At 44.5% G+C, this 14,246-nt stretch overlaps 1 protein-coding gene across 1 annotated transcript in view; it reads right to left on the bottom strand.

Annotated features, from left to right (window-relative positions):
• The window catches only part of lcor (ligand dependent nuclear receptor corepressor), a 54,110-nt gene that overhangs the window by 16,038 nt on the left and 23,826 nt on the right, over positions 1-14,246 (bottom strand). Inside the window, exons 2-3 of the mRNA XM_029529071.1 lie at positions 5,729-5,794; positions 1,764-1,843 (exon numbers count right to left, since the gene is read on the bottom strand). Coding sequence (XP_029384931.1) covers positions 1,764-1,843; positions 5,729-5,794 — 146 coding nt within the window. The remainder of the gene's footprint in view (positions 1-1,763; positions 1,844-5,728; positions 5,795-14,246) is intronic.

Genomic DNA, 14,246 nt, shown 5'->3' with positions numbered 1-14,246 from the left:
AGGGTTCAGTTGCTGCTGTTTTGTTTTATAGAAATGATTATCGGTGACGTCAGTGAGAGCTCCGGCTGCACGAAGGCTGTTAACACCATTTTATTAGCAGGAGACGCAGAGAAAGGAGGCAGATGGGGGTCGGGGGTTTTAGGAGACAGATGGCCGACCCCAGAGGTCAAACCGAGGTCAAGTTTAAAAACAAGACCGAGGAAAGGACGCCTTCCCTTCTCCTAACTTCCTCCTTTTCTTTGCTCGCGCCCTCATTCACTTGTTCCATCGTCACACTCTGAAAATAAAAGGCGTCGACGGTAAACGCCCCCCGACACCACATACACCCGCTAATTAGGCAGCCTTTTTGTTTCTGAGGGGGGCCGTTTGGTTTGTAACAGCAGTCAACACAACACAAAAAGACAACCAAAAAAACTCCATCTGCTGCAGACGAAGGCGGTCCAAAGGCGCCAGAAGAGAGCAGGAAGTGAACGTTGGACGTGAGTTTTCAGCTAATTCCTGCGAAGCCAGAGCTAAATCGATTTCTTAGATCACGGACAGCACATTTCTGATCCCACCTGTTCTGGCCGTGGAGTTTTCTCCTGTTTTTTGGAGACCCTGTTGTGTTTAGAAGGACCACAATGGTCCGACATAGGCCCCTGTCTGGGATCACACGAGGCCCGCTGAGCCTTTAAACACCATTTCTTTATGCTCTTTAATTCTCAGTGGAGTGGGGGGCTGTAACAGCGCTGAATGAGCCACCACAAGTACCAGGCAAGTGCGAATGTACGCAGTCAGTCCAATAATCTCATTATTATTCCGATCTGGCCACTTTTAGGCCGCCGAGGAGCTCAGCGAGGAGCCTCCAGCCTCTGTGGGACTCTCACAAATTCACACCGATGCCACCATCCTCCTCCTCCTCCTCCTCCTCCTCCCGCCGCCACAGACACACACTCACCTCCCCGTCATTATGGAGCGTTCCTTTCATAAGCTAAATTGGGGTCAAGACCATGATGGTTGGAAAAACACAAATAACAAGAAAGCAGCAGCAGCAGGAGGAGGAGGAGGAAGACAAAGATGTGGAGCTTTTAACAGAAAGCTCAAAATGGCGGCAGACAAAAACAACTAAATGTGTGGCCAAAAGGAAAAAGGATTATTTCACAAGGTCAATTTGGGCGCTTTATTCTGAAGAAAAAGCTGCTTTCTCTTTTCATCCCTCTGAAAAACACAATGGACACATATTGTTCTGTATTTTTTTATTGATCTCTCTGTTTGAAAGCCATCAGAGCTACAACCCTGTTTGTAGTTTTTATATTTGTTACATTTTATTTAAGGATTTTGTATTTTAATACCAATAAGGAATAAAGAGTTTCTTGGTTGTTGTTTTTTGATTTTTTACGCCACGACATTTTGTTTAAAGGAGAAGGTTGTTATCCAATTAAAGTTCGGTCAGCATCAGCAGCCGGCTTAGTTTAACACAAAGACTGGAAAGTTTTGTTGTGAAGCCAGTGTCTCCTGAATTTAACTTAAAAAACTTTCTAATTTATTAATTTACACAAATACATGCACAATACGGAGCCGCATGCTCAGCTAAACTAACTAAAGGTGGTTCAGAAATAAATATTTGTGTAAAAAGACTCGACTCCCATTTTATGAATATCTTTGAGGAACTTTGGTGACTTTTCTCCTTCTTTGGTTGAGATGAACAACAAGGTTCATTTGTATTTATCTGATGTGAGGAAACATGAAGAGAGTCTTGGTATTTGCGTCATTGGGCACCCTACCTTGACTTTCTCACGTCTTAAGCAGCAGAAGAGACAGTTTTCGTCAAAGGACCAGTCAGATACTTCCTCTGGCTCGCAGTCTGGATCAGAGAGACAGGAAGCAGAAGGGTTACATCATGACAAACTCCAGTTCCCATAATCCTCAGTGTCTTCTACGACACATCTAAAAACTGCTCATTTATACGATAAATACGATGACTCAAACATTTTTAAAAGCCCAAAGGATGAAGTTGGTATTTCTTATTTTACCTTTCAGATTTCAGACGACGGCATTAATTCACTTTAAATAACCAAACAGGTTGAATCTGGAGAACAGCTGTCAGTGAGAAGTGATGAATCAGTGGAGAAAACCCAACACAGCGTCTGCTTCATTCAACGTCCAGCAGGCCGACAGCCGAGGGGGCCACAAACCGCAACGGTGAGACTTTTAAAATGACTAATTAGTGCCGTGAATAATTTTAAATGTCAGGTTTGCTGCAGCCGTGATTGACAGACGAGCTCGATTCGTCTCTGAGTGGATGATCAGCGCCGGAGGACGCCGAGCTCAGCGCTTATGAAGGTGAAATATTCTCATGATGCTTCACTTCATATTAAAAATCTGCTAAATTTTAATCACAACATGGTCGATTTGAAAAGACGTCTTCACGCTGGATCCGTGTTGACTGGACTGACTTTGACCTCCAACAAGAAGTTTGTGATGAAACAATAAAAACTGCAGCGTCTCATTAAATGTGGCCGGTGGCGTCGAAAATGCAAGAAACCATCTTATTCATTATTTTCTACGCAGCATCTTTAATCCCTGACCCCAAAGACTGAACCTAAATCACCAGAAAACACATCATTAAAAGAGCCAAATGAACTTCAATGTGACGAAAATGCAAAAGTATAGATGTTCAGAATCAGAATCGGCCAATGCTCTTTATCCTTTTTTGTTTTTCTGAGTTCTCAATTTAAGAAAGAATCTGTGAAGTTTCAACACATTCATGTTGACATCTTACACATGAATGTTGTTTAAAAACAAAAAAAAAAAAACACTCTGAATGTTTCCTCCTTCTCCAAAGAAAAGTTCCTCTCATGTGTTTGGGTTGTTTCTGTCTTTAGTTCTGCTCATTAATGATGAAAAATCAGCTCTTTATTCTGTCAACACAATAAACTCACAAACATACAGGACTGATCCACAGACTCTCTGATTGGCTGTGACATCACCCAGCGGAGCCAATAGGAGCGTCCGATGGAGATGTGACTCTAGATGTGACTATCAAAGATGGATAAACACACAGAAGGGAGATTTTACAGCATAAAAATAAACTTCTGTATTTTCAAACTATTCAATAAAAGCCGATCAACATATAATCTATTGATATCTTTTACACTAACTGTCGAAATCTCACCTGTTATATGTGATAATGTGTTTGATTTGTGTAATCCTCGTTGGCGGCGTTGTGTTTGCAGTGTTAAGCATCCCAACTGTCACTGTGAAGGAAGCCATAGCCAAACAGCTGTGTGTATTTACAGTATAAACACCCGGGACCCCGCCCCCCTCTGTGATGTCACAGCCACGCCGCGCGTACACGTCCACATCACCGGAGCAAGAGGAGGACAACAGCTTTTCAAAGTGAGCGACACAACAGCACACAAATTCTTCCCTTTTCTCCTGAACAGCGGATTGACCTCAGACCCCTCTGAGACACACAAGCCCATTCCAACTCTTCGTCCCGCGGTAGTGAAAAGGTCAAAGGTCAGCTGTGCCTGAACCCTGTGGTTGTGCCACTTACAATATCCCTGGGAGGGCGCCAATTAGCTCCAGTCCCACAGCTAACGTGACCCCCCCGCCGTCGCAGGAGTCATGTTCCTGCGTGTGTGTGAGGAAGAAGGTGTCGACGCTGTTTCCGTAAATCTCTGACAGTCTTCATTAATCAGGTTGGTCTTTCTGGAACAACCTGGTTTCTTAAACATCACACACACACACACACACACGACGGTTCATTCGTTTAAGACTCGTCACATGAGCGCACAATGACACGGCGATATCTAAACTCTCTGCAGCAACGCGTCCCCCTCACCTGCTGCTGCTGCCGCCAACGCCACCAAACAAAAGACATCAGGAACCGCTGATGAGGAGAAGGAGGAGCGTCATTAGGTCGGCATTTTGCATTTAAACATGTGAATGTGTGAAGTGTGGAGTTGTGTGTGTGCGATTGTGTAGAAACTTTGCCGTCTTTGGCTCAGCGAATGACCAGCACGCATGGCAGCTTTACTGGAGACTGTGTGTGTGTGTGTGTGTGTGTGTGTGTGTGTGTGTGTGTGTGTGTGTGTGTGCTTGAGTGAAATAGAAATATTCTAAAAATGCCTTAAGTTGGTGGGGGAGGTGTCACATGACTCCGGGACGCCGTTGACCTCGTTTCTCTGAGATAAGAGGAGAGAGAGCGGCCTTCACTCGCCTCACTCTCACGGCGTCCATCTTTGATTTGCGTCACTCAGATCAGGAAAACCTCTTCAGCAGATTTAATGAACTCCATCATTCTGTTTTCTTTTCCGGGGAGTGATATTGTGTGTCCTTAGCGCAGGCTCCGAGCTCCGCCAGGATGAAAGTGCAGTGACACATGCTGTTATTTCCACATGTGGAGCTTTGCTAATATATTTTACACATGAATAATAAATAAAGGACAGAGTCCATGAATGGAAAGATGCAGGACGGATCTTTAAGCATCCTTTCAAACACAAAGTTCCTGTTTCTGATTTATCAGAGACTCGAGGAGTCGGCTCGCTGATTCTCTGATATTCTGATATTCTATGATGACAAACGTTTGAGCTGATATTGAGTTATTTCCCAGAAAGCAATTCTTTCTAATAACGCCACCGCTAGCTGCTGTTCCAGAGCAGAGAAGAAGAACCGAATGAGGGCTTTATTGGCTAAAATGTCAGCAATTTGGCTAAAAGTCAACATGCTGTCATTTGGAGCAGAGGCACTAATGTTTCGATCGCACAACAATCACAAAAAACGATCCGAAGATACAAAACAGCGTTTTAATCTAAATTTCTGTGCTTCCAGTTTTCGTTCATTTGGACCACCATTGTTGCCAACTTCACACTTTTCTCAGCAGATTCAGACTCGACTGTAAACAACAGCAGCCCTTACGAATTCAGTAAAAACAGATAGAGAGCTGAAACCGGCTTCATCCTTTGTTTCAAAGGGCCTCATTATCTGATCAGGCTCACTGAGCTGCGTCCACTTTCTGGTTGTTGGTCCGCACACGACAAATACATCGACAGATTTTCTGTTACACATCAACTCAGATTAAAACTATTCCAAGTGTGTTGCTATATTCTCCACCGATGTGAACACCTCCACTTTGCTGCCGATCCGTAACTTTAGCTGATCTCGCCTGCTACCTTTGTTGAAAGAGACAATACGGGACCGGACAGACCGGTTTGTGTTGGTGACTGCAGGAGAATCTGCTCACGTTTTCATCCTGCGTTTGTCGTAACCTGGACGGCAAGTTCTTCAGCAGCAACCATGAAACTATATGAAACTTTATTCTAAATGAGTCTGCAGGAACGGCTGGATGGATAATAGAGGAGCTCATTATTATTTGGGTGAATTTATTTAACATCAACACTCCGACTGAACAAACGGTCTGATTTAAAACTGAGATGCAGCTTCAAAGAATGTCTGCAGGATATTCTTTAAATAAATAAAGTCCAAACAGCAAATACAATCACAAACTCTATATTCCTGCTGCAAAAAAAACAATAATATTTTTAGTTTACTGATTTGTTCCTTTCATTTAATTTGTTTCCGCAGCTTCCAGTCATTTGGTTTTTATGAACTGTAAATCTTTTATAATTGTGTTCTGAGTTGCAGAGAGATTTTAGATATGGAGCCAAAAGGTTTATTTCTCCATCTCAGAGTTTCATTATTATTATGATTATCACACAGATGAATGATGTCTGTGTGTGTTTACCTTGGAAAAGGGTGATATCTTTGACTAGTCCCGGCCCAAACAAGCCTTCCAAGATGCTTTCAAAGCCTGTGGGAAAGCAGAGAGATGAGATGTTAATGCGAGTTGACATGTTTACCATCAAAACAACAAATGTGACAACAGCTAAAAAAACTGTGCGACACAATAACTGTAAAAAGAGAAAGAGAAAAGTTGTCACACTAGATGAAATAAATCCACCGCTGAGTTTCCGGGGAATTTTTTTAACTGCTGTGTTTTTGTTTGTTGTTGTTGTTTGTTTTTTTTGAATGCGGGGAACATAAATGACGATGCCCCCCCCCCCCCCCCCCCCCCTCAGGGTTTATTTTGCTGATGCACAGCTCTTAGCTCGCAGCAACAAAAAACAAAACCAAAATTAGCAGCACAAAGCAGTTTGTGATCTTAAATCATGTGGGGGGATTTAATGTGGAAGTAAAAATCTTTTCATGTTTTATGAAAACTGACAACCGGAAAGAGTCAACGACACTGACGTGCACATGCGCACACATTCAGACGCACACAAACGCAATGATTTAAACACACAAGAATCACAGAGATGCGCACACAGACAATAGACGAGGCTAATGCACAACACACACACTGAAATATCAACAAAGACAAGGCTGGATGAGTAATTGTTATGCATATAGACACAATAGCTGCATGCACGCAAACACACACATCTATACAGATAGGGTATGGAAGCATTTGTCACTCACTGTGCGAAACACACACACAAGAACACACAAATCCTCGTCTTCCTTCCTACATCTTAAAGCAAATGAGCGTTTCACCTTTAATAACAGAGCTAATGTCACTCACTTTATATTAACTGTAAATACCCTCTTTCTGCTGTTGCCTGGCAACCGCATAGCGAGAAACATAAATACACATTGCAATTTTCAACGTGAGCCCCCCCCGCCCCTCCCCCCCCCAACACCCCAAACCTCATCCTCCCTTTAATGGAAATGGAGTCAGACAGAAACAAAGACATGTGTGAGCGGTTACACACACACACACACACACAGTTCAAGTGCAGCCACTTGTGTCGTTGTGTAGGATGACGATCGCTGTTCTCACACTACATGCTTCAGAAATCAACTGTAAACTTGATAAACCTCAACCTGCTCAGAGACGTCTTTAAAAATCATTTCAGTCCACCTCACGACGCTCCGCCGGTTTAAATTCAGCATAAAACACCACAGCCGTAAAAAAAAACAAACACAAAACAAACAAACGCAAACCAGAATCCTAACTAGTCCAGGGGTGGACATGAAAGGTCCAACAGTCTGAAGGTCTGAAGGTCTGAAGGTCCAACAGTGTGAAGGTCTAAAGGTCCAACAGTCTGAAGGTCTAAAGGTCCAACAGTCTGAAGGTCCGACAGTCTGAAGGTCCAACAGTCTGAAGGTCTAAAGGTCCAACAGTCTGAAGGTCTAAAGGTCCAACAGTCTGAAGGCCCAACAGTCTGAAGGTCCAACAGTCTGAAGGTCCAACAGTCTGAAGGTCCAACAGTCTGAAGGTCCAAAGGCCCAACAGTCTGAAGGTCTGAAGGTCTGAAGGTCCAACAGTCTGAAGGTCTAAAGGTCTGAAGGTCCAATAGTCTGAAGGTCTGAAGGTCCAACAGTCTGAAGGTCTAAAGGTCTGAAGGTCCAATAGTCTGAAGGTCTGAAGGTCCAACAGTCTGAAGGTCTGAAGGTCCAACAGTCTGAAGGTCTAAAGGTCCAACAGTCTGAAGGTCTGAAGGTCTAAAGGTCCAACAGTCTGAAGGTCTGAAGGTCTGAAGGTCCAACAGTCTGAAGGTCTAAAGGTCTGAAGGTCCAATAGTCTGAAGGTCTGAAGGTCCAACAGTCTGAAGGTCTAAAGGTCCAACAGTCTGAAGGTCTGAAGGTCTGAAGGTCCAACAGTCTGAAGGTCTAAAGGTCCAACAGTCTGAAGGTCTAAAGGCCCAACAGTCTGAAGGTCTAAAGGCCCAACAGTCTGAAGGTCTGAAGGTCCAACAGTCTGAAGGTCTAAAGGCCCAACAGTCTGAAGGTCTAAAGGCCCAACAGTCTGAAGGCCCAACAGTCTGAAGGTCCAACAGTCTGAAGGTCTAAAGGTCCAACAGTCTGAAGGTCCAACAGTCTGAAGGTCCAACAGTCTGAAGGTCTAAAGGTCCAACAGTCTGAAGGTCCAACAGTCTGAAGGTCTAAAGGCCCAACAGTCTACAACAGTCACTCAGAATCATCTGGACCACAAAACCTTTAAATGGAATCATCACAATTTGTAAATCACACAAATTGGCCAGTTTAACACCGTTGATAAAAGTGGACGTACATACTTCTGGTCTTAAAAGTGGAACATAAACCGGTCTGATGACCTTCAGGGGGAAATGTCACAGGTTTTAAAGAGAAGTCAGATTGTGTTGAAGTCTATGGGAAAATGTCCCTTCTCCTCCCTTTTTGTTTATGGTCTCAGTCTCTTCTTAGCGATGCTCCCGTACAGCGTGGGAGACGCCCTCCTCAGCTCACACCGATGTCTGATGGACGCCCAAAGTCCTGCATCTCCCTCCGCTTTCCATACTCCTGAAATTAGTACAATATAGGCTGGAACCCCCCCCCACACACACACACACACACACACACACAGGCACATCACAAAGTTCCCCTAAACCTGCACATGCAAAATTCATGCGGCCTACAAAGGAGGCTTTGACAACAAAAAAACTGAAGCTTCAAAGAACTTTCAAAAGCTTCAATTTTTTCCTCCTCTCCAGCTGCCAATATACACAGAAATACAACTCTCCTTTCAACTCAGGGGGGGGTGGTTGGTGGGTATGGGGGTGTATGGGGGGGTATGTGGGGGGTGGGGGGGTAATTAGGGTTGCAGCGCTGCAGCGGGAGAAATCAGAGCTGAAAGTCAAAGTTACACAAACCGCCGTTCGAGATGGAGAGACTGTTTATATCATATTTAAAAGGGACGGTCCATCTCCAGCGTGGCCGGGGGGAGAGGAGAGGACGTCTTCCCCGCCAGGCCCAGCCGCCATTGGACGGATGAGATGGAGGATGCGACTGGGCAAACCAGATTAGGGGAATGTGATTGGCTAGATGAGATAACAGCGACTGAGTCTCCTGAGCCACGGGGCAAAAAAGCTCCAGAAATGTAGGTCAGTTAGTGAACGCACTCTGAGCCCAAAAGCATTCACACATGACAGAGTAGACACACACACACACACACACACACTATGGCATCTGGGATTCTCTCAGTGTGTTACGCAAAAATGCACGTGAACACAAACTCACACACACACACTGAGCTGTCCCCCAATCTCTGAAACCTCCATTATGTCACTTCGTTTCACTTCAGAGTCCAACAGCCGAGAGCAGCGTGACACAAACTCTGAGACTCACACAAACACACAACCACACACACACATGCATGCTCGAGCACACTGTCCACCTTCAGTGTTGACGCCGTCGGCCATCTTGTTTTTTTTTTTAACCCAAAGAAACCAGATTTGGAGGCGAACGTGTCACTGTCCTGCTCTGGACTCTTTCCTGATTGGTTGGTACAATCTGTCAGTGGCACAGTAGCCCCGCCCTCTAAATGGAGCATCATGTTGTATTGAAGACTGTAAACTAACTGGGATTGGCTCCAGAACCGCCGTGACCCGGAAACAGAGGTGGAGGTAGAAGACGGATGAATGAGTGAAAGCAGAGCTGTTTTATAAAACCCTGTCAGAACACACGACAGACAGCTGAATAACACAACTGTTGTACTTTATTTGGCCTCCAGCTGCGTGAACACAAAGTGCTGCTTTGATCAGACGTCCTTCTGCAGCAGGACGGCCGTCTCTGTTCCTTCTTGTTGCCGTTTTTGTTGTTAACAGGTAAAAATTTTTTTGCCGTCACCTCGTTACTCATATTCAGGATGTAAAAACTGACAAGTTAATCTCACTTGAGGAAAAACTGCTTAAAATGTCAGTGTCTTAATATTTCTAATTTAATGTTGATCCAACAAATTAATGCCAAGTGTGCTGTCGGCATTTAAACTCAAGGATCACAAAAACACCAATTTTTTATGAGGACTGGGTGATTTTCACACATTCAGACTTATCTTTATCTTATTTCATGCATGCTGGTTTTTTTTATCATATCTAAGTATCTAAATTAAGCCTTTGGTCACAGGCAGCGTCCACAACAATCAAACCTCTGAGCAGGAAATGGAACCGAAAAATTTGAATTTGGGAAGGAAACTATAAAGATCGCCTCGCTGTCGTGTTTCAGAGAAATCAAAAATGTTTGTTTACCCTTAAACTTATTTAAGAACGCCTGTATCATGAGACTCCCGAGGTCCTCAGAGATCACGTGCGTCCTCTCACAACTTCAGACTCGGCGACACTCATTTGGACAAACACGAAACTCCTCAAACTGAAACTGTATAATCTGACGCTGCCTGTTTTGTTGTCTTCTAATATGGATTCTCTTGTTGTCTGTGTTTGTTCTGTCTTTGTGTATTCATCACCAGAGTCCGAACTGAGGACGGGCCTTCCTTAAATGAAATAAATGTAGATTATTAAATCATTATCATGAAGCTGACGGAGCTCACTGGACAACATGATGTATGTGTGTCTGGAAAAAAAACATCCTGTTTGATTCTTCTTCCTTCAAAAGCAGAGAGACGGAGTCTCTTCGGCCATTTTCTGATTTTTCCTTTTCTCTTTCATGGATAACTTTTCAAATGAGACCAGAAAACGTTGGATTTATCCGGCTGAGTTCGGACACGGCAGCAGGGGAATCTGCTCAATAGGACACGAGAAGAAAGAATAAAAACACCCCCCTTCCCATAGCGCTGCTTTCCCTGTCTGTTGAGAGCAACTTGGCAGCTCAAGAATTCATTCAAGGCATGCTGTCAAATCAAAGTATCCAAACACACACAAGCAATTGAAGGAACAGCGTCCCTCTCATTTCCAGCAGCCATGGAAAGGAACTCAACACTGGAGGAAGCAGAGCAATCAATCTGGGAGAGAGCAGGGAGAGAGGGGGGAGGAGGAGGAAGGAAAACAGGCAGGAGGGGAAACATGGAACCAACATTTGGTTTTCTTGTGACCACAGCTATATATAGTGCAGCATGAGCATTAATAATTTAGCATGACCGAAGCCCTGAGAGCAGGGCCCCTCGCCCGGCCGCCATCAAATCAATACCTCATTAACCCTAACGGGGGCCGAAGGGAGGAGCAATATGACAATATGCAGAGGAGAAACGTGGAGCCGACTGAACTTCACACTTCAGACCTAAACATTGAAATTCTCTTTCCCCAAACGGCCAAACGGGACGGAGGATCTCAAAAATCCCCGAGGCCGGCCAGTCACCTGCAGCGACATGACGCTGGATGTCCTGATCCGTCCTGATCTTCGGCGCGGCGTCGGGCCCTTGGCTCAGAGTTAACAGGTTGACTGCGCCGACACGAGCCGCTGATTATTTTAAACTCAGGGTGAAAACACACACACGGGAAACGAGGTGAAGACAGCCCGAGGCTTCGTGCGGCCGATTGATTGTGACCGCTAAAAGGCCTGACACATACATGAGATACGCTCCGCTCCAGCACTTTCTCCCTCAATAACCAGCATAAATCAGCAAGAGGCCGCACTGACGGTGCTGCAGCAGAAAATTAGGACGACACGGGCTGCAGTTTAGACCCACAAAAACCGAGAGACGACTACCAGCTCATCTGGATTATTTCTGCTTATTACACAGATAATCATCAGTAAAGTTTCTTTGAAACCCGTTTGATGGTTCTGTGTGATGGTTTGCCTCATTTTGACATCCACGTGGTAAAAAGTCTCATCTTTGCTTTAGTGGCACCGAAGAACTTGCTGGATTTAAAATGACACGGGGACATCACATGAAAAGTCAGCAACCAGAAACACGAAAACTGAAATTTACTGGCAGGCAAATCTGTTTTTTTCCATACATGCTCCACATTCGCTGTGATTTGGCTCAAAGCGTGCCGAATGTGGCGACAAAGAGGAGGCTGACATGAGCAGTCCCACACTGTAAGTGACACAAATGTGAAGATTTAGATTTCGAATCAATACCCTGCATCCCATTTCCGCACATTTGTTTGATTATTCAACACACAAACAGAAGGCAGCCGAGGTGAATAAAACACAATACAAAGAGATTTAAATGTCTCTAAACGAGGTGAAAAGAGGGACAGCGGTAATTCCAGTAAAAATGTATTTCCAGTTTAAGGCTCACAATTAAATACTCACTTATGGGACTCGGATGTAGAATAAACTAAAGAGAAGAATCATCACCATACAGCGTGTCACCACAGGCCGCCTTTGACCAGAGCAAAAAATGTAACTATACCAATAAAGACTTCTGGACCAGATTTCTTTCTGCTCTGGAAAGTTGAAGGACAAAATGAGTTGAATTCAATCGGTCCTCTCACAAGTTCTGTTCATGTTTAACTGGATTTAAACTTAAACGTGCTCATTATTGTCATTTCTTCTTTTAGTTGAATCTGGATTCAGACTGGTCGTTTTCTTTTAGAACTAATTTGTACTGAAACCACAAGCCTGAGGTTGGAAAAAAAAAATGAAGAAAGGAAAAGAATGTTATTCGTAGTAAAAACAGTTTTGGATGTGATTTTGCAAATCTGGTTCAAATTCCTGGAAAGCGTGAGATTGGTTTTAACAAGTGCTGCAACACAAAGACCCACAAAGCGGCGAGAGCACAGTGACTCACTAACATCACAGCGGAGGGAAGATCAACGAAATCCTTTTCTTCTCTGCAGGAAAACAAACTTCAGTGAAACTGTTGAGCCATTTTCTGTGTGTGTGTGTGTGTGTGTGTGTGTGTGTGAGAGAGAGAACAAATACAAATATTAAAGCTTGTTTACAAAGAATCACCTCTGGTATAATGTGAACGTATGCATGTGTGCATGTGTGTGGGTGTGTGTCCTGGGGAATGAGCAGCAAAATGAAAAAAGCAAATATGTGCATGATTGGCCAAAGGCGTGGTAAAACACAGAGTCAAACAAACTGCAGGGAACACACACACAGACACACACGGCCTAAACGTGGTGTGTCGATTCAATCTGACGGCTTCTCGGCAAACCAAATCCCTAATCTCATCTCATCTCTCTCCCTCTGAAGTATCCGGTGATGAGCTCAAAGGAGGCTGATGTGCGCTGGCAGCTATTTCTGTGACTAACACACCGCCATTGCATGCACACACACACACACACACACACGCTTGTTAATGCAGCAGAAATGCTGTTAAAAGCAAACGTTGGGTGTCGTCTCACAGGAAGGTGAACGCACATTAAAACAAGTATTTGGGGATTTCTCTTTTGGCTCCAGTGGCGTCGAGCCAGTCGCACTTTTAACATTTCCATTTTGGTCACGGCTCGAGGAAGGAAAAAATAAAGGTGGAGCTGTGTAATTGGCTGACTAATCCCGCCATAAGGTCCGGTATCGCTCTCCTCCTTCAAACATGTACGAATTTAAAAAAACAAACAAAAAAAAACATCAGTCCAGGTAAATCTGGGTTCCCCTTTCTCCCCCCATAATGCACCGGGGCAGATTTGGTGCGTGGCTCTGCTCTAAATCTTTTTGTTTTTCCTCCGTTTGCTTTGCTCATTTCTGCGGCCGAGCAGACGTCACAGCAGGAGGGAGGAGAAGAAAGAAGGAAAAGGAATGAGTCAAATTAGTCGTCTAATCATCTGATTATTTCATTACGTGCTGGAGAGCAGGAAGGAGGATGACGACGGTGCCTGAGCTTCCTTTCCAGCCACCCCAGCCCCCCGCCAACTCCGATCTCCGCTCACGACACCTGGACATATTTCAAAATATTACCTATCTGCACAGATTTTTACCTCATCCGCGTTTATTTGACCTCCCACTTCTGTTCTGTCCGCCATCGCTCCCTCAGATGAAGAAGGAGCTGCAGGCGCTAACGAGAAGCAAATTAAAACACTTAAAGGGGGACGTTTGTGTGTTTGTGTAAATGAACGAGTGTGTGTGCGTTGATGGTGAAGGATCGTGCTGATTAGAGAATGAGAATCATAATTGGTGCAGCTCTACTTTTATTTTCTGCCAATTAACCTGCTAAAGTGAGAACCTGTGGGGGGCGGAGGTAAACACCTCAGGATGACATAAACCTGTAGGATGGCAGCATTTTGGGTGGGCGCCGCCCATTATGGGAGGGGTCTGATAAAACATTCCTCTGAGCTGAAAACTGAGAACAGAGTTCTCTCAGACAGTCCAGAAAACCACTCTGAGACGATGGAAGGGCGAGAACTGCACCTGATCCGGAGGTCAGAAGGAAGGAAGGAAGGAAGGAAGGAAGGAAGGAAGGAAGGAAGGAACGAGCGAACGAACAACGAACGAACGAGCGAACGAACAACAAACGAACGAGCGAGCGAACGAACGAACAAACGAATGAACGAACGAACGAACGAACGAACGAACGAATCAGACAGCTCAACTGCATTTCTTATTCGTAAAAGAAAACGTGT

The sequence above is a fragment of the Echeneis naucrates genome, chromosome 1, assembly GCF_900963305.1.
Source record: "Echeneis naucrates chromosome 1, fEcheNa1.1, whole genome shotgun sequence".
Lineage (NCBI taxonomy): Eukaryota > Metazoa > Chordata > Actinopteri > Carangiformes > Echeneidae > Echeneis > Echeneis naucrates.
The sequence above is the reverse complement of the archived record's forward strand: the minus strand, read 5'-3'. Positions and strand labels throughout refer to the sequence as shown.